Source organism: Hetaerina americana, unplaced genomic scaffold, assembly GCF_022747635.1.
Source record: "Hetaerina americana unplaced genomic scaffold, ioHetAmer1.1.p SCAF_192, whole genome shotgun sequence".
Classification (NCBI taxonomy): Eukaryota; Metazoa; Arthropoda; class Insecta; order Odonata; family Calopterygidae; genus Hetaerina; species Hetaerina americana.
The window spans coordinates 134449-162170 of record NW_027286755.1 but is presented as its reverse complement, the minus strand read 5'-3'; the positions used below and the strand labels follow the sequence as shown (position 1 = coordinate 162170).

The following is a 27722-nucleotide window of genomic DNA, read 5'->3' as shown; positions in this document are numbered from 1 at the left end:
TAAAACTGTTCTTTTTACACTATGATTTCTCACTATGATTTGCCTTTCTTTCCAGACACTTTGTATATTTTAAAAAAAATGCACTAGTGATAGTCAGTGTATGTGGCCAATTTTGCATGAGGGCTTCAATTATTTTGGTACATAGCCTATCCCCAAGTTTCAAGAACCTTATTCATTTATGTACTCCCAAAAGTTCTAACAGCCAAATAGCAATCATGAGCAAAGTTTGGTAATGCTAATTTTTCAGTCCTTTTAAGGGCACGGACAAATTTAGACTGCAAAATCCCTTTTTCTCTCATAGTTGTTGAAATACCAAAATATGTAGGCTCAAAGTCAAAGAACCTATTTTTCAGCAATAAATATTATGGGAACAATAATTGGGAAGTTAGTTTTTAAATTGAAGTTTATCATTTTAATCTTTTCTGTACTTTCTTCATTCGTTCATAAGTGATAAAGGGGATACTGATACATACACTGGTAGATTGCAATGAGAAAGGTCCAAAGGGTCAATGACCTTTTCATGATTAAGAGAGTGAGTCGGGAAGGGAGTGACATGTAATATTTAGTATTCTTTAATATTTACATGTCAATAACCTCATTCGATCTTTTCTTTGAAATACCATTTAATAGACTACAGTAAGGAGAAAACTTATTGGATTAGTTGGCAAACTTATCTGTGTTCTTAGAACTGCTAAAACATTTTTAAAGTTACATCCTTAATTCTAATTATCTAAATTTAAATTTCAAATCGATTTTGTTTTTCAGGTTCATATTCTTCTCCGAATGGGTTTTGGGTTAGTTGGTCTCCTTTCCTTCAACTCTAAGTGGTCCCAGTATCTTCATGCCAATCACAATCCTGTATATTCTATAATGCCACAAGTACTTCATAAGAGACATATGCTCTTTCTTTGCCTTTATATGGAATGTAGCACAGCCCTTGGCTTACTTGAATCTTAAAAAATATTAAACATCTCATTAGTGAACAAGACAAAAACATCTTCAGGTTATTGGAGGACTTTACTCAAAAGAATCAAGATCATAATATGAAACCCATTGTAGTCCAAAGTTTGGAGCATGTGATCTAGCTACTGTACGTACTCCTTGAAATGATCAAGTTCAAAAATTAACATGCATTTGAGATGGCTGTGGAATTCCTAAAGAATAGGATCATGTTAACCTGTGAGAAATGCAGTCACAAGTCACAAGAACTTTCTCAGATTCCAGAGAGGTTTAAATTTTTAATTGAAGTGAGGCTCTTAAATGTTTGAATGAAGAGAAGATTAATTCTCCTCATCATTGCATGACATGAAATGTAACTGGATGAGCAATAATTAGTTTTCCTCTAGTCAAGCACACTGGGGCATTTTTTGGGCATTATCCTTAAATTGCAATAAATAAAAATAATCATAAAACTACCTTTCCAATGGTCTGTGTACCATGATGTGTTACACGCCCTATATATAATGTCTCTCCATTTGAAGTGTGTCCTCCAGGAACAGCATCAGTTGGGATTCTACCTCTGCTGCTACTAACCCATGCTAGATATGTTCCGCATAGCACCTAAAAGAGATATAATTCCTAATTTGATATTTAAACCTTTATCATGCTTTCAGTTAGTGGTCATCAGAAATTCCTCTCTGCTGTGGTTTCCATCTGTATACTACACTCCCCACCCCTAACTGAGTAGGACATGCATGAAGAAAAAAATCCTCAACTATAGACTTCCTTTGATCCCACCTACCCGTCCGCTATCTTTTGCTTAAAAATATGCAATTTGGCTATTAATTTCTGGATAATATTCCCTGGTATAGGGAGGATTCTATGAATATTGGATAGAGATTTCATCCAATGAATCATGTAAAAATAGTACTTTTTATTGCAACACTGAATTCATTTAATGCTAATCGGAATTCATAAAAATATGAAGGTGTTATGATGAAAAAGTTTTAAAATTTACACCTTCAAAGTTATGCTTAAAAAATGTTTATAGTATTGAAAAGAAGCATCATATTAGGTTAATTTTATTACTGCTTAAAACCCAAGTCTGTATAAGGTGGTTTGAATAACATACCATATTTAATGGCATATAAGCTGCACCTTTCTTTCCTAATTTATGGTTAAAAAAATGAGTGCATCTAATACAAGTAAATGAAGATTTGAACTCAATGGGGCAATGCCCCATGCTGGATGTTACGTTTACCACAGATGATCGGTAATATCTGTTTTGGAAACATTATATCTAGACCATAATATTTATTTTACGAAATATCTATGTATTATTCAAATGAAGTATGTTGCAATTGCGATTGTTGCTATTTAGCTCAACACTTCTATGTGACGTGAATATCATGTCGCTTGCTTTTGAGATGCCAAAAGAGGTTTGAGCTAGATATAAAACAAACTTGATCATATTTTTTCACAACTACTCATAACAAATAGGCATGTGCTCTTCTTACTTGGTAGAATTATTTGTTCAAAAAATGCCCAAAAATTACCTAAAATGAAGCTGCTAGAGTGATGGGCTTCTGCAAGAACTATTGAAACATTTTGCCTTGTGTGTTCTGTACTCATCAAACAGCAGTAGTTAGGGTTTTAGGGTCCATCGACAGCTATGGTCATTTTGCACCACTGTCAAAAGGCCTCAATATCCTTTTAATAAATGTATAAATAAATACAAAAAGTTTTAAAACCATAAGCCTTAAAAAAATGATACTATAACTATAGTTGTCCCATTAGAAGAGTTTCCCTTAAAAATGCTAAAACCCTAATTGAAGAGTTGGGGTCATTCCCTAAAATATTACCCAAAACACCCCTTATTTTAAAAGTGTCTCACCGTACTCAAATGAGTGTGAATTGTAGATACCAGTGAGTCTTATATGGCATCAAATGTGGCACTCGGTTGAAGTATTTATTTTATTTATTTATTTAACAGCTTTATTTTCAGGAGAGATTGGGACTTTATTGTTCCTTCTTCCACCTAACCCCTGAAGTAAGACCTATAACAGCAGCAGCCTTGTAAACACTTTTAAATTGTCATTTGATTCTCCTTATAACCTTCTTCTTGTTTAAGATGGTTATATCTGTTTGTGATCACAATTTTCTTATGCAGCAAGAATTATCCGTAGTTGTAACTTTTTATTTGGAAAGTATTGAGGATATAAAGAGAGTGATAAAATCTTTTTTAAATAAGTTTTAGAATTGCAAATCAAGTTGAAGCAGTTACTATTTTTAATACTGCTGTCACTCTACCTTATTGGCATATAGACCACATTGTACATGTGATCTCAAGTGATCTCTGCTGACACTCATCTCCTCTGAGAACTGCAGGGTAATAATCTTCATATAATGATTCCCAATGCTAACTCCAAAAAGTTTCCTCAATATGATTAATTAAATAGTTCTAGACTTCTTACTTCTGCTTCTTTGAGACAAACAAAACATAAATGGCAACATTTTTAAAAACTCCATTTCATTGATATTTATGGGACCCACTTTGGAAAGATGATTATGACAGCCAACCCCAGGCAGCTCTCCTGTTGATTACAGTGTCAGATCACATGCTGCCCGAGAAACATTTGAAAATCAAAATAACCAGGATTTCATTGTTTGTAACTGGCTGGTTATGAGAGAGATACCCTTGCATGAATACAAAAATGGGTTCATTATGTTTTCCTCCAGCTGTAAGAAGTGTTTGGGTTACTCAGAACACACAATTAAATTTTTAAAGAAGAGTATAATACATTGTAAAATGTTTTCCATTACTTAATCATTTTATTATTTCAAAAGAGAAATTATTTATTTTAGAATGGGTTTGGTTTGCATATATGATATGTATGAATATTAAACATGGGATATTTTCTGAGTAGCCATTTACTACATACGAGGGTCATCCGGAAAGTAGTACCCGTTCGTGCCGCATGAAGTGCTGACGACGCGAGTAGCTGCTGGACGAGGTCAGATAGCTTCAGTGGCTTGTCTGCCTTCTCTGAGCCAAGTTGCGTGACGCTAGCATTGCCTGTGTTGTTTCTGTGATTGTTTACAATGTTTAAAAAAATTGAGAACGCCGCCAGTTGTGAAGTGAGGGCAGTGATTAAATTCCTCAATGCAAGAAACGTTCGCCCATGTGATATTCATCACCAATTAAAGGAGGAGTATGGAGACAATGTAATGGACGAGTCGTCTGTTCGGCGGTGGTGTCGCAACTTCAACATGGGGAGGGGGAACACACACGACGATGAGCGTTCGGGGAGACCGTCTGTCATTACAGACCAACTGGTGAGCTCAGTTGACGAATTCGTGAGGAACGATCGGCGCGTCACAATTGATGACATCTGTGAGCATTTTCCCAATGTTTCTCGAACAATTGTTCATGAAATTGTTAAACACCATCTGCATTATGCAAAAATTTGTGCAAGATGGGTCCCTCGCGTATCTCAATGAGCTGGCGGCGAAGGACTATGCAGCAGGAATACAGAAACTTGTCACACGTTATGACAAATGCCTTAATTTGCTTGGAGATTATGTTGAGAAGTAGTTTAAAGTCTTTCAAATAAAATTTTTTATGTTTGTTAATATTTACTTTTGTGTCTTTATTTCACGAACGGGTACTACTTTCCGGATGACCCTCGTACTACTACATATAATTTCTTCTCAAATATCACAAGACGTCATTAATGTGAAATATGTTAATGTATCTGAAATAGTTTACATGCATACTAGGATTGATTACCTCAAAGTTGGCCTTTGAATGTGCTTTCCCTTCCCAGCTTACGTAGCAGTAGTTGCAGGCGTAATTCACTTCTCCTGGTAGAAGGTCACCTTTATGATGACTCCGTCCAATATAAAGTTTTTTAAGAGACATTTTTCCGGCAAGAAATGCACATTGAGGTATCAATCTCATTTTAGGAGATATCCAATATATTGGTGAGTCAATGGGTACTCTTCTTGGATCGAATAATATTGTCCTGGGTGCATCTCTACACGTTAGACAAAAGGATAATCAAACAATAATTTTCATTGCAAAACACTGTTACAATTAGTCATTCGTAAAGTTCATGCATAATATAAAATGGCATATATTGCATTTTTTCACAGTTTTTTTATGAGATACTGTAATTAAGAAATGCTGTTGGGTCACTCTTTGAAAATAGCATTTATATATAATCTTTCCATAAATGAGGGCTAAGGAATGATACATTTTATTGCTCATTCAGCAAAAGAGGTACTTTGGATCATCAGTTAGAGGATAGAGAGGAAGGCAAATGATTACCTCCAGGATGATCATTTTGGGTTCAAAAAGAGGAGTGGCATTCAGGATCTAATTATTTGTTTAATATGTTTAGGAGACATTTGATGGAGTCAATTTGCCAGAATACATGAATATGTTGTAGAAAATGGGAGTAGTTGGAGGGAATAGAGGCTTAATCACAACCTGTTCATGTCTCAGATTGCTGAGGTGTGAGTGGTGGATGTAGAGGAGGGATAGGCAGTGTTATCAAGAGTGGATGGGGGGATGATGTCCATTATCACCTGTACTGTTCAACATACATGTAGAGGAAATGGTGAAAGAGGCATGGTGGGAATGACTGGAGATAGGAATGAAAGTTAATGAGGAATTCATAAAATCAGTGAGGATTGCAAATGATGAAGTATTTGCTAGCCAGTCAGCCAAGGGCTGACTATCTATGCTGAGCACATTATAAAATTTGTAATAAGCAGAGAATGACAATCAATTTTAGTTTAGAAAATTTTGCTAGATTTTCAAGAACGTGCTACATCAAATACTACAACTGGAGGGCAAAAACTAGGGTTTACCTGTCTTGGAAGTGCTTTGGACCAAACCGATGATCAAACTAGTAAAGATATAAGAAAAAGATTTGCTTCGGGGAAAGAATCTCCCAAAATGAGAATATTGATGACTGGGACTTTGAGTAAGGATGTTATGAAGAGATTATTAAAGACTTTGGTATGGAGGATGATGTTGTACTGCTTGAGAACTTGGTTCCTGATGAAAGATGGTGAAGATCTTGAGTCTTGTGAAATAAGTGTATGGAGAAAGACACAATGGATAGAAAGGAAAACAGACGAAAATGTTCTATGCATGGCAGAGAAGGAGAGATAGTTTTTGGAAGAGGCCCCAAGGAGGCAGGAAAGATGGATGCAGAGGATTTTGAGGCAATGAAGTACTTAAGACTGCGATAGAGGGGAGAACATTAGCCAAGCAGGGTAGGGATGTTGGGATATAGTATACTATATGGGTATAGTATAGGCATGTTGGAGGGAATGAAGGGAGAAAGGAAGTATGTGGCATTGAAGAATAGCTTGATGTAAAGTGGGATGTCAAGTTGTGCCTTGTTAAACAGTGCTACTGCTGGACTACCAAATAATAACTTCCTTGAGTAAAATTTTATATTTTATTTGTACCAATTCTTGATTTAAGTCTTTTGAAGCATTTACTTACATTTTTAATATTCTAGTCAATGAGCTTCAGGGTTATCGTAGCATATGATCATGCATATCTTTCCCCATCAGTGTTGGCATAATCTAAATAAAAAGTCTTATGATAGCTTAATTTCTTTAATGAAATTCTCTGAGCACTATTTTCATTTTATAATGCCTCTTTTGGTCTCTGAGCTCCAGTGTTATTGATTGATATATTAATTATTGTGTGGTAATAAGTTTAAAATTACAGACAACAGAAGACATTTTATGGGAGAAAAAACTTGAACGGTCAATCTGAAGAGTGAAGTTTTCCATCAGTTTAGCTTATTTGTCTACAGGTATCCCATAGTTTCCCAAGAGCAGGTCATAAATGTGGCCACCATGCAGCTATACCAAGTGCCGTTTCAGGAAATTGTAACATTCTCATTATAAGCTCATGGTCATTGCTTCTTGTAATGATTTTGGGAAAGGTTTTGAATTCTATATCATGGTGTATCATGTTGCAATAAAATTCATTCAAACAAAAAAAGGATTAGAGATGCAAAAAATTTGATGAAATATAAAAAGCACTGCAATACTAACCTTAAAATAAGGAGTTCATAATCTGTGTATTCATACACCCTTCCATTGAATGAAACGTAGCAAACCCCTCTGTCAAGGTGGACCTAAAATAAGATTGCAAGTTATGAGATGTATATATATATATATATATATATATATATATATATATATATATATATATATATATATATATATATATAGTTCCTATTCCAAAAAAGATAAAGGCTACATCATGTGAGGACTACAGGACAATAAGTTTGATATCTCACGCAGCTTAAGTTGTTCTCTAGATCATAAACAAAAGGATAGAGAGTAGGGCAAATGATTACTTACGGGATGATCAGTTTGGGTTTAGGAAGGGGAGAGGTACACGTGATGCCATTGCAGTAATGAGATTATTAATCAAGAGGAATATAGAACACAACCAGGAGGTATTTGCCTGTTTCGTAGATATCGAAAAAGCATTTGATAGAGTGAATTGGGAAAAACTAATGAGTATATTGCAGAAAATAGGAATAGATTGGAGGGAAAGGAGGCTAATCCGCAACCTGTACATGTCTCAGACTGCTCAGGTGCGGGTGGGGAACGGGGAGTCCGGATGGGCAGTGTTAGGAAGAGGTGTAAGGCAGGGTTGTCCCTTAACACCATTGCTATTCAACCTGTATGTAGAGGAAATGATTAAGGAGGCATGGGAAGGACTGGAGATAGGAATGAAAGTGGGCGGGGAATTCGTAAAATCACTTAGGTTTGCTGATGACCAAGCTTTAGTTTGTCAGTCAGCCAAGGGGCTGCAAGCATGGCTGAGTGAATTGTGAATTCAGTGCAATAAATACGGGATGAGAATCAATATTTAATAAAGAACCATAATGCGTTTTTCAGAAAGAGGAAGGCCAATGTTAACATTTAAATAGGTGGGCAAAAACTAGAGGAGGTAGAACAGTTTACCTATCTCAGACGTGTTTTGGACCAAAATGGTCAAATAAGTAGGGAAACAAGGAACGGAATTGCAGTATGCAAAGAGGCTTTCACAAGAAGGAGGGAGTTGATGACAGGGACGTTGAGTAAGGATATTAAGAAAAGACTCGTAAAAACTTTGTTATGAAGTATAGTTATGTACAGCATAAAAACATGGTCACTGAAGCAGGAGGATAGACTATGGAGGCAGAAAAAATGCATGAAGAGCATATTGATCAGCAGTGGGATGTTGAAGAATGTAATAGAGGGGAGAATGTTAAGCAAACGAGGAAAGGGCAGGAAAAGGATATGAATGTTTGCCGGGATGAAGGAAGTGCACCGAAATGAAGAGGAACTTATGTGTGTATATACACACACACATACACATGTATCATTTAATTATTAGAGTGTATTTTTGATGTGAAAAAAATGCCACCAGACAGTATTTGGATATGATTATATGTCAGGGAGTAATTCTGAACTAGTTGCTGATATTTGGAAAAAAATATTACTGTAAGATTTTTTACAATGATTCAATGATATCATTTACCTGCACAATATGTACATCATTTAGAATTTTATGAAATTCTCCACTAAAATTATCAATCTGACCTTTCCTATTGAAAGCCTGCCATTTTGCTGAACACGGCCAATGTAGAGAAGTTCTCCGCTTTGACTACATTTTCCTCCGACGACAGGCTCCCATAATATTGGATGATTACAGTTCCACCACTCGAGGTTATTACCACAAAGTACCTGGTGACATAATAAATAGATAAAGAAACAATATAGTTAGTCCAGAGACCCTTTACGTGGTTTGCCAAATATGTGATGTCATCAGATGAAACCAAGATTTTTGGATTACTTCCATATTTACCATCTGGCTGATAGAGAGTCACTAAGGCAACTGGCCTCTTGTGGATGGGAAAACACTGGCTCCAAATAATTTATACAATGGAATGAGTGAATGAAGTCTATTGCAATTGCAAGAAAACTTACATTGTGCAAACTTCTAAGATCGCTCAGATGCCAATTTTAAGAGTATGATAGAGTGACCAAGGATGGAAGAATAGTTTCTGATTTCAGCTGTTGTAGAACATTTATTATGTTCACCAGCATGCACCATGAATTTTAAATAAGCCAATGTAATCACTGAATATAATAGAAATGTTCCAAGGTAGACTTGTGAGGCCATAGGAAGAGTTGAAACAACAGAGGATGCTATATATAACAGCCAAATATCAGTGAAAAACACTTTGTACTTGAAGATGCTGACTGAAACCAAAGATGCTGACTGAAGCCAAATGAAACAACACAGGAATAAACTAAAAACCCTGGTATCATCTATGCATCACCAGATATCAACAAATCATAACATTTATTTGAAATACAAATATATACGTTGATGATGGTTACCAAAGAAAAATGTTTCTTTCTTCTGAAAGTGTAAAAATCAATCATTTCATTCCAAGGTTCAGTAACTCAATCATGTGTCCAATCGCTTTGACAGAAACATGGTAAAGTATTACAAATATTCTCATATAAACAGTGCTTAGATGGTAAAATTCCATATCATGGAACATTATTCAGTTCCTTTCATATTGAATATAGTATATCAGTATTCAATGGTTATATGCTAATCAGCAGACTTAAATTTTAGAAAATTCTCTCCAAGTTCGCATTAGGACTTCAGAACAAATCCCCTTGCCTAGGTACGTTTTTACACATATCAGCCTCAGCATGTATGGAATCAAAATTCTCTGACACCAATGGTAAGTAAGTAATATGTTCAATTGATGAAGAGAATTGAGTTTTTTGTTAAAATATTAAAAAGGAGGGCTTACTTACTTCATAATTTTTTTTGACATACTCTCTCCCTCTGTATACCACAATGCAATACTTGCTACTGGAAATCACTTTTCCTGGAATGAGGTCCCTATTATGGTATGCTCGGCCCACATAGGTTAAATGGATCGAGTCCTTCCCACCCCTCACTGCTCCTAAGGGCAAATGGCCCCCGGCATCAACCCACTGGTAGCTTGGTAATAGCTGCTGATAATGTTGCCTGCTGGAACACTGGCGCCTTCTTGATAGGTATCCCCCTAGAGGAAAAGAATATTTTGAAGTTTACATGTATTAAGTGGAAAAATAAAAATGAAACCAATTCAAAGTCGACAAAAGTAGGCATTTCGAAACAGAAAGAGGAAACTTTTGAATTTTTACTGACAATTTAAAATTAATAATGACCTAAAGCTGTATTAAAAATCTACTTAATAGTTAGTAGTCAAGTTAAGGAATAGTGGAGAAGAAACACAATAATTAGTATATTCTATTGTTTCAGGCTTCACTTCGTGGAAGTATTTAATATCCATTACTAAAAAAGAAAGAAAGACACGTACTTTTCCACAAAATCTGTGGAAAAGTACGAGTCTTTCTTTCTTTTTTAGTAATGGACAATAGTTAGTAGTCATTGGCAAGATGGTGATGATCCTAGGCATAGTATAAATGTTTTCTTTTCTAAAAGTTCAACAAGGATAAACAATAAAAATTACTCGAGGATAAAAAAGGGAAGCAAAATGAGGAGCATTAACTGGAACAAAAAGAAAGGAGTACCTGGAAGTAGTAGGAAAAAATTATGAGTGAATGCAGGGAAAATTGTTCAGGAGAAGAGAAATGAAAGCATAGCAAAGATGAGATATATAAAGCTGTAAGTAAGACTGTAGGAATAGTAAATTAGAAAATGAATAAGAAACCATATGCTATCAATGAGATTATTTGGAAGATAGGCTAAAGAAGAATATGAAAAGATGTAAACACACACTTGGGCAGAAGGACCTACACAATGAATGACAAATAATAAACTGAGGCGGGTAACTAATAGGGAGAGAGAAGCATGTAGGAAGATGCAGTGCAAAGTCTTTTAAGTCAATGAAAACTTTATTAAGGAAGGGAGAAATATGCTGTGCGGATCGTAGGAAGAGATATCAACGCACACCATTAAAGATCTAGCAAGACAATTTTTTATTGGACCAAAATAGTGAAATGGCAAGAATAGATAGTATAGATATTATGCCAGCATTTTCCCTGATGGGAAGAGAACATTATATTGATAGGGATAAGTTTGGTTCAGGTATGTTTGATATGTGATAGAAAGGGCAATAATGAAATTGAAGTCAATTTAAGTTTCTTGGATGGACTAATTTGGCAAGAACCATTTAAGGGTCTGGGAAAATGTGAAAAGAAAAGTTTTTATGGTTTAATTATTAGCATTTATGAGGTAGGATTTGGTCAGAAGATGTCAGTTCAGTGTTATTTCCTATTCCAAGAAAGAGAAATGCAGTCCTAAGTGAGGACTACATAACAATAAGCTTGATTTTGCTTCTTGTTAAAGTGGTTCTCAGGATCATTAATAAAAGGATGTACAGGAGGGCTAATGATTATGTATAGGAAGATTAGTTTTTATTATAGCATGGGATAGGAAGATGCAGTGCCATAATGAAATATGTCTCCAGTAATGAGGTCATTTGTAGAGAGGAACATAGGCACAATCAGGATCTATTTGTTTGTTTCCCTGATTTTGAGAAGGTATTTGATATCATAAATTGATTTGAATGGCTTTATATGGTAGAATTAATAATTGTGGTGCTGGAAATAGAAGTAGACTGGAAGGATAACAGAAAAATGCTCACTCTTTATACATCACAGACTGCACAGGTGTGAGTGGCAGATGGAGAGTCTGGATGGGCAGTGTTAAAGGAGAGGGGTATGATATGGGTGTCCATTATCACCTGTGCTGTTCAATGAATATGAGAAGAAATGGGGATAGGAATATAACAGCAGTAATGTACTCCAATTTTATGCAACACATTCATTACTTCCACCTAATCTACTCTATCAAACTCCTTCTCGGTATTCATGAAATAAACAAATATATACTGATAGTTTTTATGTTCCTCTCTACTATTGATCTCATTACTTCTATGGTATCACATGTTCCTCGCCTCCTCCTAAATTCAAACTGGTCATCATTCCCTTAGTATTCATTTTCCCTTCTCTCTGTTCTATTATTGATACTCTTGAGAAAGGCTGCTTGGAAAGCCAAACTTATTGTTCTGTAGTCCTCACACATGGCTGCCTCACCTTTTCTGGAATGGGATCTAATACTGATGTGATGAAACCTTCCGATCAAAGTTTGCCTTCCTTAATGCCACAATCATCCATTAAAATTCGTCCTTCCACGCTCCCCTAAACCTTATGTATTTCTGCGGGAAGGTTGTCTACTCCCACAGCCTAATTTGATTTCAATTCCTTTAAATGCCCTTTCTATCTTGCCATCAGATTTGTCTGGACCATAACTATCCTTAATGACGTCATATTCTTTTTTCTTTATCTAGGTTTGCGGGTGTAATGTCTTTACGACGTACATTCCTTCCATGCATAATGTCTGCACGGCTTTATGCATTCCTTCCATCTCTCTTGAATCTTTTTTAGTTAACTTAATATTTCCGGACTTATCTTCGGCTGTTTGCAACGATTTTACTTTGTTACTTCCTGGTGGTGCTTTCTTCTTCCTGTTACGCCCATCAATTTCACCCATCCTTTGTGAACTTTCCATATCCTCCCACTTCGTCTTCCGTCGCGTTTTTTTCTCCATTTTTTTCCCGATGCAATTGATTGTTTACTTCTTTATTCCTCCTTCTACCTAACTCCGTGTTTTCACTCTTCCATTTCCTTCTCATGTGCATCTTTCTAATCATCTCAACCGTGATCTATGAGTACCTTGTTCTTTTCCTATTGACAGTTCCTATAGTGTCCTTTGCGGCTTTTGATATCCCTTTTTTAGCATTCTCCCATTTTCCTCCTATGGTACCCGCTCCCTTTTCTCACAAATGATTTTCTCTACAGCCTGTTGATACTCCTTTCTTATAGCATCGGTGAATATATGATACATTCAATGTCCCAAACGATCTTCCCTGTTTTTTTTAAACAGACGTTACACCTCATTGTTAATCAATAATTATTTGAGTCCACATTCGCTCCCGGGAAAGAGTGCGAATTCATCACAGTTTGAGACCCACTGACATCTTCCGGAATACCCGGAGATTTTTTCCCTTCCGTCTCCATCCTTACCTAGTTAACCGCAGCTTTACAATCTCCCGTCACTACAAATTTTCCCTTCAAGAATACCCATGATTATGTACCCTAGCTGATCGTATACCCTATCGACTTCTTCCTACCTACGATTGCTTCATGGCATGTACGAGTATACGCAGACCTGAACAACGAGCAAATTCGGTGGCTCAGCTTTTACTTCTAGTTATAATAATTTATAATGATGAATCATTCTCTTGCTCGATGTTCACTACACTTCTTCCTACCTTTTTATCCAGTATTATTCCCATCCCTCGCTGGCTCTCTTCCCTTCTGCAGTATTTTACCCTGCATCTACAGCTCCAGTAATCGCCGTTATTATTCCATCTCACCTCGCCCAGCCACAAAACATCATGTATCCTCCCTCAATCTCTTGGTTTTTATTTTCTAATTTTCCTGTGCTTAACATTGATCTAACATTTCAAGTCCCTATTCCAACTAGTTTGGTCCTTTTAGTCATCGCTGTCTCTTTTGTTCCGCAAGAAGGCGTGGGATGAGGACCACGGGAGCCTTACCTCTCCCGCTGCCGGGCATGAAACAGTCCTGTCCTTGGAATGAGTCCTGGGGCCGAGCCCCTTAGTTGCCAGGACTCATTCTAATAATCCCGTCCATCATTGGTTGATAATAATTAAGGTGGGGTCCAAAGGCCTTCCTCAGTGGTGTTTCTAATGTGACACCGTCACAAAAAGGCCGTCCTAATGGGTTCAGTCGCCTTTGCACACGCCCTGCAGCTTCGCGAACTACCGTCTGCATGTCTTCTACCATTCAAACTATCAGGAATGAGTGACCTCACCTTGGACAAATATTGCTGCTCCCCCCCAGCACAGGTCAAGGGGTCATCGGGGCTCACAAGCACTTCCTCCACGTCAAGGTTGTAGTGATGGAGACGGAACTGCTTTTATTTTACGTACAGTTAGAAAAATGCCCAAACTCTCTGAGGAAATCATTACATAAGGAAATTATCGTACATCCGAAGGAAGGTGGTTTTGTTTTAGTGGTACTTGCTCATTTAGTGTCATGATGTGCTTGTTTTGTGGTGTGTGTTGCATTGGGTGGGGTTATTTGAAGGTGGTCTTGCTTAGTTGTAAAAAGAGACGTTTCAGGCGTGATATGGTGGAATATTATGATTAATTGAAAATTCGCAATTTTCCACAAAATAAAATTTAATGCGACCGGTTTCAATGGAACTACCTCATCGTCATCTGACGATAAAGTATTTACATTGAAACCGGTCGCATTAAATTTTATTTTGTGGAAAATTGCGAATTTTCAATTAATTGTTTAGTTGTGCTTGATGTCACTATTTCTTTTGAAATGTAACCTCCTGGATTACTTGCACCGTGCATTTTGGTTGAAATTCACGCTAATAGTCCTCTTTATTCACTCGGAGACTATCTCATTTCACATATTTCACCATTTCAACCATTTCCATATGTTACCCATCACTTCCCGATATTCCCACGAAAGCTTAAGTATGAAATAGCACTCACATATACACATAGCGTCGAATCCGTCCTCACCATAGAATAGCTTGCTAAGAGAAACTTGAAATTAGTTTTCGCGAAGCTCACAGCTTTGGGCGTCGTCTCCACACAGTCGGACGCAGAATTGGCGCGGGATCCTTCGAATCGCTATCGCCGAATGTGTACGACGAGTCAGGGAACCGAAAGCTTTCCGTCGGGAGAAAGAGGGCGTGGGTTTGCCGCTCCCTTCCGCACCCTCTCACTCCTGGATCCTACTTCCTATCGCGACGAGGGAGCTTATTCTGGAGATTCACAGAGTCGAGTTGATTTCATCCATTCAGTGACACTCCGATCTGTCAGCTTACGCAGCGAATTAGTCATTGGGATTCGGGAGCCTATCAATGCCTTTGATACATACTACCGGAACGAGTCGCAAAATCTTACGAAAGATGATATTGGATAACTCTCACCAATGGGAAATGGGCTGGAAAGCTGAGGTATACAGTTGCGGGCAACAAGCCCTCTCAACTGGAGTGACGTATAAGAGTAAGGGGGAGGGGTGAGTAATCGAAGATAAAGAGAAGAAGGCCCCGGAATGAAGCCACTGCTTCTTTCAATTCAAATTTTGAAAGTTATATCACCCTGGAGGAGACTGTTCTTGTGCTCCAGTAAACGATGATACATAGTAGAACAACAAGCTGTTCCACAAATAGCGGGAAGTACGGTTAAAAACTTTACAACTTAGTACGTGTTCGCCACACTGTTTAGAGAAATTAAACTAATCCTTGGAAATCCATCATTCGAAAGAGAGAACGTCCTTTTCCACGGAAATATTTAATTTGGAAAGTTTAAGGAAGTAATATAATTGGCGGTCGGTGTGTGTCCAAAGGCAAAGAATGCCATTTAAATACCTAGTCTCCTTAATTGAATAAGTTTGGCGCGTGAGTTGAACAATGTTCTTCAATAGAATTGGCGAAGAAATCGATTAAGAGTGGGCATGAGAGTGCCGAAGAAATCCGGGGCATGATAGAGCCAGCATATGATAGGCTTATCGAGATTGAGTGATATCGCAAGATAATAGATACATTCATACTTGAATCAATTCTGAGTATCGGACGCCCGTGGTACCGACAGCGATGAGTCTGAATTTCACGTGAGTGCTTTCCAATTTCATTCTGCATGTGATCACTTCGTACGTCTTCGAGCACTCGTATTCACAGAAGTAGATACTTGCAGTATAATAGCGATACAAACATCTGTAATCTATTCGCAACGTTTTTAGGTGTAGAAAGCAATAAGATTTAGGGAACGTGAACCCATAAATCGTTCGAAGGGATTTATGTACGAGGTCTGTTCAAAAAGTATCGCGAATTTTGAATTTCCGCAGATTACGTTTATTTGATTTTCGATTTTTTGTGACATTATGTTGGTACTTATGTCTCTCACTTATGCCGAAAATTTCGGTCATTTTGATTGTTCAGTTAATTGTTGACAGCTGTTTTGCTTGGGCGTGTTTCGGCTTGTCCTTGATTTTGCCTGTTCTAAAAAATTGACCAAATAATCTGTATCATATTTTGTGTAAAGAACGAAATTAAGTACGCGGACGCATTCAGAATGTTGACTGTAGTATATGGAGAAGCTACTTTGGACCAAAACAACGTTTATCGGTGGTACAAAATGTTCTCAGAGGACCGAGAAGATGTGAACGACCAAGAGATCGTTCGGCACGAACAACCGAGCACGCCTACAACAGACGAAAACATTGATGAAGTGAAGAAGATAGTATTGGCCAATCGTCGAATCACCGGTAGAGGTTGTTCAGGACCTAAACATATTGATTGGCTTGTGCCATTCGATTTTTACCTATGATTTGGGCATGACACGGGTCGCCACGAAATTAATACCAAAATTGCTCCATTTCGATCAAAAACAGCAACGCATCAACATTGCTAATGAGATCCGCGACGACCCAAATTTGCTCCAGAGGGTCATAACCGGCGACCAATCATGGGTTTATGGTTATGACGTGGAAACTAGAGCTAAAAAATCCAAATGGAAGCTGTAGCATGAGCCAAGGCCGAAAAAAGCGCGCAAAGTTCGGTCGAATGTGAAATATTTGCGTACAGTTTTCTTCGATTGCAGGGGCGTAGTGCATCATGAGATCTTGCCACAGGGTAGATCGGTAAATAAGGAATATAATCTGCAAGTAATGCGCAATTTGCGCGAAGAAATCCGCCACAAACTCCCGGATTTGTGGAAGAACAAAAATTGGCCTTTGAACCACGACAACGCCCCTGCTTACACATCGTTACTTGTGCGCGAATTTTTGGCCAAAAACAACACACTAATGATGCCGCAGCCACCGTATTCCCCAGATCTGGCCCCCAGTGACTTTTTCTTGTTCCCGAAACTGAATAGGCACATGAAAGGACGACGCTACGCTTCGATTGACGAGATAAAGACTTCATCGAGGGAGGAGCTGAACAACATAAAAAAAAATGATTTTTTGAATTTCTTCGAGGATTATAAACAACGTTGGTACAAGTGTATAATATGTAATGGGGATTACTTTGAAGGGGACAAAATAGATATTCTTGAATAATTAATTAATTTTTGAAAAAACACAAAGGTCGTGATGTTTTTTTTAACGGACCACGTACACACCGAGCATAAAACGTTCAATCCATTCACAATAATGAATCCAATCCGATGAAATCCATCCATTGTTTGCTGCGTATAAATCCATTTAGATAGTTCTTTTAAAGAAATTGATTATAGTTTTTTATACATGGAAGGTAAGCATACATGCGAGTACAAGGTAGTCCACGCAGCGTCTGTTCCTCAGTGAGGCGGCTGCGAAGGCGTCTGACCCCAGTGGGGCGGCCAGTAAGTGATGGTGTCACGTTAAAAACACTATTGAGGAAGGCAACGGGAAACCACCTCAATTATCATTCCCTAGAAAAATATGATGGACAATAGAGATATTTTGAGTCCTGGCAACCACGGGGCTCGGCCCAATCGGCCGTGTGTCGTGCATGGCAACGGCGGAGGCAACGCTTCCGCGGTCGTCATCCCACGAAACCCTTACAAGGGAAAACCGGCAGCAGCTGGGTAGAAGACGCATTAGAAGAAGACCACATTAGTTAGAATAGGAACGTGGAATGTTAGGACAATGATGAGGACAGGGAAATTGGAGAATATTAAGCGAGAGATGGAATGGGGAAAATAGATATTATAGGTCTATACGAGGTGAGATGGAAGGATAGTGGGGATTACTGGAGTGAAAATTATAGAATAATATACAGCGGCGGGGACGAGAGCCAACAGGGGGTTGCCATAGTATTAAATGAAGAAGTAGGAAGAAGCGTAGTCAACATAGAACAGGTAACGGATTGACCATTCCAGTAGAGATAAAAGCAAAATCGACGAACTCGGTCATTGTTCAGGTCTACATCCCACCAAGCAATGGTAAGGAGGAAGAAGTTGATAGGATATTTGATCAGTTAAGAGGACATCATCGCGTGTATTTCTACCGAAAAAACATGTGATAGTGATGGGGGATTGGAATGTGACCTTTGGAAGGTGATAAGATGTGAAACAAGAGTTTAGGTGAATGCGGATGTTCAGGATGGGGACTCCGCAACCTTAACATGTCTCAGACTGCTCAGGTGCGAGTCGGGAACGGGGAGTCCGGATGGGCAGTGTTAGGAAGGGGTGTAAGGCAGGGTTGCCCATTATCACCGTTGCTGTTCAACCTGTATGCAGAGGAAATGATTAAAGAGGCATGGGAAGAACGGGAGGTAGGAATAAAAGTGGGCGGGGAATTCGTAAAATCAGTTAGGTTTGCTGATGACCAAGCCTTAGTTTGTCAGTCAGCCAAGGGGCTGCAAGCATTGCTGAGTGAATTGTGAATTCAGTGCGACAGGTATGGGATTAGAATCAATATTAATAAAACAAAGGTTATGCGATTTTCTAGAAAGAAAAAGGGCAAGCTTAACATTAAAATAGGAGAGTAAAAACTAGAGCATGTAAAACAGTTAACGTATCTCGGAAATGTTTTGGATCAACACGGTCGAAGTAGGAGGAACGTAAGGAGATGGATTGCGCTAGGCAAAGAGGCTTTCACAAGGAGGAGGGAGTTGATGACAGAGACGTTGAGTAAGGATGCTAAGAAAAGTCTCGTAAAAACTTTAATATGGAGCGTAGCTATGTACGGCGTGGAAGCGTGGCCATTGAAGCAGGAGGATAGACGTAGATTGGAGGCTTTTGAAATGTGGGTGTGGAGAAGAATGGAGAAGGTGAAATGGACAGAGGGGAAAACAAATGAGGAAGTACTAGTAATGGCGGGTGGGGAGAGGGGTTTGTTGGGAGAAATCCTAAGGAGGCAGAAAAAATGGATGAAAAATATATTGATCGGCAGTGGGATGTTGGAGGTTGTGATAGAGGGTAGAATGTCACGCAAAGGGTAGGAATAGAATAGGGATGAAGAGAGGACGAAGAGAATAAGAGAGGAAGGAAGTATTCATGGACGAAGAGAGGCTTGCCGTAGAGTAGGATCTTGACTTGTGTATTGTTAGGAGAAACAAAATATTTACTTGGCAGTTGTGTCCATCGAAAACCTATCTTATCTGTTAAATCTCCCAATATATCTTCGCGGAAGTTCAACTCAAGACGCCCGATAAATAAATTCCTGTACTGAGATTTTAGACGTAATTACACGTAGGATGAACACTCAGCACTCGGATGAAAGGGCATTAGGATGAAGCCGGAATTATTTTGGTCTATGTTAAAGCTCTTTGTGGACCTGTCAATTATTGTCTCCCAGACGAGCCTCGCTCGCGCACTGCTCGACTTGACTTTTGTTGCCTAGGCCTCCACACAACCGATGGCCCACGCCCTCCCCCCACTCTCCCTCTACTCTCTCCTGCCGGTCCACTCTCCGCAAAAAAAACAACGCTCGCTTTTTTTCTGCGGATGTTTACTCATGGGTAGGTGAAATCCTCACTCGATACAAATCAAACAAAAATGTTACCATGGTGTGTATTGTAGTTCATTTTCATCAAATAAACAAAATAAAACCCAGAATATATCATTAAAGAAAGGAAATGAGAATAAAAGATGCCTCAGCGCAAGTGTTAATGTTAGTAAAAGAGCCAAAATTTCAAAAAATATCGCGAAAAACAACAATCCTCAATTATAGAGTGAATGTTTGAGGTGTATAGAAGGCATTTATTTCATTTTTAGAAATTTTAATTTTTCACATTTTTCCATGAAGAGTGCCAATACCCCCCCTTTGGGTTCTAGGTGAAATTCTCACTCGTCACAAATCAAACAAAAATGTTTCCATGGTGTGTATTGTTGTTCATTTTCATCAAAAAAACAAAATAAAACCCAGAATAAATCATTAAAGAAAAGAAATGAGCATAAAAGATTCCTCAGCGCAAGTGTTAATGTTAGTAAAAGAGCCCAAATTTAAAAAAATATTGCGACAAACAACAATCTTTTCTTATAGAGTGAATGTTTGAGGTGTATAGAAGGCATTTATTTCATTTTTAGAAATTTTAATTTTTCACATTTTTCCATGAAAAGAGCCATTACCCACCCCTTTGGGTTCTAGGTTTAATTCTCACTCGACACAAATCAAACAAAAATGTTTCCATGGTGTGTATTATTGTTCATTTTCATCAAATAAAGAAAATAAAACCCAAATTAAATAATTAAAGACAAGAAATGAGCATAAAATATGCCTTAGCGCAAGTGTAAATGTTAGTAAAAGAGCCCAAATTTCAGAAAATATTGCGAAAAACAACAATCTTCCATTAAAGAGTGAATGTTTGAGGTGTATAGAAGGAATTTATTTCATTTTTAGAAATTTTAATTTTTCACTCTTTTCCATGAAAAGTGCCAATACCCCCCCTTTGGGTTCTAGGTAAAATTCTCACTCGACACAAATCAAACAAAAATGTTTCCATGGTGTGTATTGTTGTTCATTTTCATCAAATAAACAAAATAAAACCCAGAATAAATCATTATAGACAAGAAATGAGCATAAAAGATGCCTCAGCGAGAGTGTTAATGTTAGTAAAAGAGCCCAAATTTCAAAAAATATTGCGAAAAACAACAATCTTCCATTACAGAGTGAATGTTTGAGGTGTATAGAAGGCATTTATTTCATTTTTAGAAATTTTAATTTTTCACATTTTTCCATGAAAAGTGCCAATACCCCCCCTTTGGGTTCTAGGTGAAATTCTCACTCGAAACAAATCAAACAAAAATGTTTCTATGGTGTGTATTGTTGTTCATTTTCATCAAATAAAAAAAATAAAACCCCGAATAATACATTAAAGACAAGAAATGAGCATAAAAGATGCCTCAGCGCAAGTGTTAATGTTAGTAAAAGAGCCCAAATTTCAAAAAATATTGCGAAAAACAACAATCTTCCATTATAGAGTGAATGTTTGAGGTGTATAGAAGGCATTTACTTCATTTTTAGAAATTTTAATTTTTCTCATTTTTCCATGAAAAGTGCCACTACCCCCCCCTTTGTGTTCTAGGTGAAATTCTCACTCGACACAAATCAAACAAAAATGTTTCCATGGTGTGTATTGTTGTTCATTTTCATCAAATAAACAAAATAAAACCCAGAATAATACATTAAAGACAAGAAATGAGCATAAAAGATGCCTCAGCGCAAGTTTTTATGTTAGTAAAAGAGCCAAAATTTCAAAAAATATTGCGAAAAACAACAATCTTCCATTATAGAGTGAATCTTTGAGGTGAATAGAAGGCATTTATTTCATTTTTAGAAATTTTAATTTTTCTCATTTTTCCATGAAAAGTGCCAATACCCCCCCCCCCCCCCTTTGGGTTCTAGGTGAAATTCTCACTCGACACAAATCAAACAAAAATGTTGCCATGGTGTGTATTGTTGTTCATTTTCATCAAATAAACAAAATAAAACCCAGAATAAATCATTAAAAACCAGAAATGAGCATAAAAGATGCCTCAGCGCAAGTGTTAATGTTAGTAAAAGAGCCCAAATTTCAAAAAATATTGCGAAAAACAACAATCTTCCATTATAGAGTGAATGTTTGAGGTGTATAGAAGGCATTTATTTCATTTTTAGAAATTTTAATTTTTCTCATTTTTCCATGAAAAGTGCCAATACCCCCCCCTTTGGGTTCTAGGTGAAATTCTCACTCGACACAAATCAAACAAAAATGTTTCCAAGGTGTGTATTGTTGTTCATTTTCATCAAATAAACAAAATAAAACCCAGAATAAATCATTAAAAACCAGAAATGAGCATAAGGGGAGCCTCAGCGCAAGTGTTAATGTTAGTAAAAGAGCCCAAATTTCAAAAAATATTGCGAAAAACTACAATCTTCCCTTATAGAGTGAATGTTTGAGGTGTATAGAAGGCATTTATTTCATTTTTAGAAATTTTAATTTTTCTCATTTTTCCATGAAAAGTGCCAATACCCCCCCCCCCCCCCCCCCTTTGGGTTCTAGGTGAAATTCTCACTCGACACAAATCAAACAAAAATGTTGCCATGGTGTGTATTGTTGTTCATTTTCATCAAATAAACAAAATAAAACCCAGAATAAATCATTAAAAACCAGAAATGAGCATAAAAGATGCCTCAGCGCAAGTGTTAATGTTAGTAAAAGAGCCCAAATTTCAAAAAATATTGCGAAAAACAACAATCTTCCATTATAGAGTGAATGTTTGAGGTGTATAGAAGGCATTTATTTCATTTTTAGAAATTTTAATTTTTCTCATTTTTCCATGAAAAGTGCCAATACCCCCCCCTTTGGGTTCTAGGTGAAATTCTCACTCGACACAAATCAAACAAAAATGTTTCCAAGGTGTGTATTGTTGTTCATTTTCATCAAATAAACAAAATAAAACCCAGAATAAATCATTAAAAACCAGAAATGAGCATAAAAGATGCCTCAGCGCAAGTGTTAATGTTAGTAAAAGAGCCCAAATTTCAAAAAATATTGCGAAAAACTACAATCTTCCCTTATAGAGTGAATGTTTGAGGTGTATAGAAGGCATTTATTTCATTTTTAGAAATTTTAATTTTTCTCATTTTTCCATGAAAAGTGCCAATACCCCCCCCTTTGGGTTCTAGGTGAAATTCTCACTCGACACAAATCAAACAAAAATGTTTCCATGGTGTGTATTGTTGTTCATTTTCATCAAATAAACAAAATAAAACCCAGAATAATACATTAAAGACAAGAAATGAGCATAAAAGATGCCTCATCGCAAGTGTTAATGTTAGTAAAAGAGCCCAAATTTCAAAAAATATTGCGAAAAACAACAATCTTCCATTATAGAGTGAATGTTTGAGGTGTATAGAAGGCATTTATTTCATTTTTAGAAATTTTAATTTTTCTCATTTTTCCATGAAAAGTGCCAATACCCCCCCCTTTGGGTTCTAGGTGAAATTCTCACTCGACACAAATCAAACAAAAATGTTTCCATGGTGTGTATTGTTGTTCATTTTCATCAAATAAACAAAATAAAACCCAGAATAATACATTAAAGACAAGAAATGAGCATAAAAGATGCCTCATCGCAAGTGTTAATGTTAGTAAAAGAGCCCAAATTTCAAAAAATATTGCTAAAAACAACAATCTTCCATTATAGAGTGAATGTTTGAGGTGTATAGAAGGCATTTATTTCATTTTTAGAAATTTTAATTTTTCTCATTTTTCCATGAAAAGTGCCAATACCCCCCCCCCCCCCCCCCCTTTGGGCTCTAGGTGAAATTCTCACTCGACACAAATCAAACAAAAATGTTGCCATGGTGTGTATTGTTGTTCATTTTCATCAAATAAACAAAATAAAACCCAGAATAAATCATTAAAAACCAGAAATGAGCATAAAAGATGCCTCAGCGCAAGTGTTAATGTTAGTAAAAGAGCCCAAATTTCAAAAAATATTGCGAAAAACAACAATCTTCCATTATAGAGTGAATGTTTGAGGTGTATAGAAGGCATTTATTTCATTTTTAGAAATTTTAATTTTTCTCATTTTTCCATGAAAAGTGCCAATACCCCCCCCTTTGGGTTCTAGGTGAAATTCTCACTCGACACAAATCAAACAAAAATGTTTCCAAGGTGTGTATTGTTGTTCATTTTCATCAAATAAACAAAATAAAACCCAGAATAAATCATTAAAAACCAGAAATGAGCATAAGGGGAGCCTCAGCGCAAGTGTTAATGTTAGTAAAAGAGCCCAAATTTCAAAAAATATTGCGAAAAACTACAATCTTCCCTTATAGAGTGAATGTTTGAGGTGTATAGAAGGCATTTATTTCATTTTTAGAAATTTTAATTTTTCTCATTTTTCCATGAAAAGTGCCAATACCCCCCCCCCCCCCCCCCTTTGGGTTCTAGGTGAAATTCTCACTCGACACAAATCAAACAAAAATGTTTCCATGGTGTGTATTGTTGTTCATTTTCATCAAATAAACAAAATAAAACCCAGAATAATACATTAAAGACAAGAAATGAGCATAAAAGATGCCTCATCGCAAGTGTTAATGTTAGTAAAAGAGCCCAAATTTCAAAAAATATTGCGAAAAACAACAATCTTCCATTATAGAGTGAATGTTTGAGGTGTATAGAAGGCATTTATTTCATTTTTAGAAATTTTAATTTTTCTCATTTTTCCATGAAAAGTGCCAATACCCCCCCCTTTGGGTTCTAGGTGAAATTCTCACTCGACACAAATCAAACAAAAATGTTTCCATGGTGTGTATTGTTGTTCATTTTCATCAAATAAACAAAATAAAACCCAGAATAATACATTAAAGACAAGAAATGAGCATAAAAGATGCCTCATCGCAAGTGTTAATGTTAGTAAAAGAGCCCAAATTTCAAAAAATATTGCGAAAAACAACAATCTTCCATTATAGAGTGAATGTTTGAGGTGTATAGAAGGCATTTATTTCATTTTTAGAAATTTTAATTTTTCTCATTTTTCCATGAAAAGTGCCAATACCCCCCCCTTTGGGTTCTAGGTGAAATTCTCACTCGACACAAATCAAACAAAAATGTTTCCAAGGTGTGTATTGTTGTTCATTTTCATCAAATAAACAAAATAAAACCCAGAATAAATCATTAAAAACCAGAAATGAGCATAAAAGAGGCCTTAGCGGAAGTGTTAATGTTATTAAAAGAGCCCAAATTTCAAAAAATATTGCGAAAAACAACAATCTTTTCTTATAGAGTGAATGTTTGAGGTGTATAGAAGGCATTTATTTCATTTTTAGAAATTTTAATTTTTCACATTTTTCCTTGAAAAGTGCCAATACCCCCCCCTTTGTGTTCTAGGTGAAATTCTTACTCGACACAAATCAAACAAAAATGTTTCCATGGTGTGTATTGTTGTTCATTTTCATGAAATAAAGAAAATAAAACCCAAATTAAATAATTAAAGACAAGAAATGAGCATAAAAGATGCCTCATCGCAAGTGTTAATGTTAGTAAAAGAGCCCAAATTTCAAAAAATATTGCGAAAAACAACAATCTTCCATTATAGAGTGAATGTTTGAGGTGTATAGAAGGCATTTATTTCATTTTTAGAAATTTTAATTTTTCTCATTTTTCCATGAAAAGTGCCAATACCCCCCCCTTTGGGTTCTAGGTGAAATTCTCACTCGACACAAATCAAACAAAAATGTTTCCAAGGTGTGTATTGTTGTTCATTTTCATCAAATAAACAAAATAAAACCCAGAATAAATCATTAAAAACCAGAAATGAGCATAAAAGATGCCTCAGCGGAAGTGTTAATGTTAGTAAAAGAGCCCAAATTTCAAAAAATATTGCGAAAAACAACAATCTTCCATTATAGAGTGAATGTTTGAGGTGTATAGAAGGCATTTATTTCATTTTTAGAAATTTTAATTTTTCTCATTTTTCCATGAAAAGTGCCAATACCCCCCCCTTTGGGTTCTAGGTGAAATTCTCACTCGACACAAATCAAACAAAAATGTTTCCATGGTGTGTATTGTTGTTCATTTTCATCAAATAAACAAAATAAAACCCAGAATAATACATTAAAGACAAGAAATGAGCATAAAAGATGCCTCATCGCAAGTGTTAATGTTAGTAAAAGAGCCCAAATTTCAAAAAATATTGCGAAAAACAACAATCTTCCATTATAGAGTGAATGTTTGAGGTGTATAGAAGGCATTTATTTCATTTTTAGAAATTTTAATTTTTCTCATTTTTCCATGAAAAGTGCCAATACCCCCCCCTTTGGGTTCTAGGTGAAATTCTCACTCGACACAAATCAAACAAAAATGTTTCCAAGGTGTGTATTGTTGTTCATTTTCATCAAATAAACAAAATAAAACCCAGAATAAATCATTAAAAACCAGAAATGAGCATAAAAGATGCCTCAGCGGAAGTGTTAATGTTAGTAAAAGAGCCCAAATTTCAAAAAATATTGCGAAAAACAACAATCTTCCATTATAGAGTGAATGTTTGAGGTGTATAGAAGGCATTTATTTCATTTTTAGAAATTTTAATTTTTCTCATTTTTCCATGAAATGTGCCAATACCTCAAATATAATAAATATAGATAAAGAATAGAGATAGAGAGCAGATATAAATAGAGAGCAAACCTGAGACCTTGTGTCAACTGAATTCAGCATTGTTCCAAGGTTACAATTCCAGAACTTTATACATCTATCGGCAGTACCACCTCCACTAGCCAGTATTTGGGGCTGCCAGGGACACCATGCTAGAGCCTTCACAGCTGCTTGATGGGCACTGAATGTGTGGACAGGTTCAGTGGCTGAGTGAATTTGCCCACCACCTGCAGCTGGCCATATATTGAGAATGTTGTCATTACCCCCGGACGCAAGATACCGCCCTCCTGGTGACCACTTAATTCCACACACCTCCTGGGAGTGGCCATTAAGATCAGCAACTAGTGATTCAGCCTGCCTTACATCGTGTTGATGAATATGACCAGAGCGACTGCCTGACGTAAGAATGTATGAATTCCATGCCAGGGAACCAACCCGCCCTGAGTGACCAGTGAGTGTTCTGAGAAGTTTCTCTTGTGGGACATCCCACAGCTGTGTGCTTCCATTGCTAATTCCAACAGCCAAATAGCATCCTTCCTGTATCCATGAGAGAGATGAAATATATTCTGCCTGAGAATTTAATTCCATGAGGTGATTGATGTTGCCACTTTCAGCATCCCACAAATACACACTCATTCCCAAAGCCACAGCCAACAAGTTGGTAGATGACCAATCCACAAGGTTCAAGTAATAGTCATCAATGATGTCGGGTGCATCTAAAATTTTTTCAGCAGTCTGAGGTATGTATCTTGTGGATTTCACTGAGCCTGGCGTCTTAGACTGAGTGTAAACCACTTTCATTGAGTTCTGATGCCCCTCTGGAGCTGCTGGGGCTTTGTTACGGAATGCAAGAATTCTGGTCCAAGCTTCATTCCCCATCAGGTTCTCGGACATAATTCGCTGCTTCTCTCTGACAGAAGGGCTGAGGAACTCCAAGTCTTCTTCTCCTTCTGCCTGGTTTAACTTGAAGTGGCCGAAGTCGAAATGTGTGGCTGATCGGTTGGGAATGAAGCGATCCCCACCAACTGGAGTCCTCTGCTTCTTCCCTGACCCGGGAGTGGAGGCGCCTTTCCTTTGACCTGGTGATTTGGATGGAGTTTTCTTGGAAGCCATTGCCTCTGCTGAGCCATTACCTTTGTTCGGAGTCTTGGCGGAGAGAGACTTGTTGCTTGTCGTGGAATTGAGTGAGACATTCATGCTCGAATTCGCCGATTCCAGATATTTTCTTTGCCATCTAGGCATGGGACCTTTCATGGAATCGTCCATTTTAACCAAATTGTTCAATTCATTAAAATACTGAGCATGGGACATGTCGTGAACTCCAATTCCTTCTCTTAAAGCGAAGTAGTAACACCAGATCTAGTGTGATAGATATTCTTCCTTGATATTCAATGAGTTTGTAATGGTCAGAGATCTGGAGGCACCCCCCTTCCGTTATGCGAAACTCGATCGACTGATCCAACTCAGGCGTCGTCCCACCTATATACCCACCCGGACCCCGAATCCGAGGCCGAGCGGGCATAGGGAGGTAGGACGGTCC

The 27722-nt window shown here is 37.2% G+C and overlaps 1 protein-coding gene across 1 annotated transcript; it reads right to left on the bottom strand.

Annotated features, from left to right (window-relative positions):
- Window positions 1-865: 865 nt before the first annotated feature.
- Window positions 866-27584, bottom strand: LOC139687409 (cell division cycle protein 20 homolog). The gene is made up of 4 exons (XM_071584529.1): window positions 26153-27584; window positions 8569-8712; window positions 1417-1560; window positions 866-952 (listed from the first exon to the last, which is right to left on the bottom strand). Exons 1-4 carry the CDS (start codon window positions 27491-27493, stop codon window positions 866-868), a joined length of 1716 nt encoding a protein of 571 aa, XP_071440630.1. The 5' UTR covers window positions 27494-27584.
- Window positions 27585-27722: the final 138 nt, after the last annotated feature.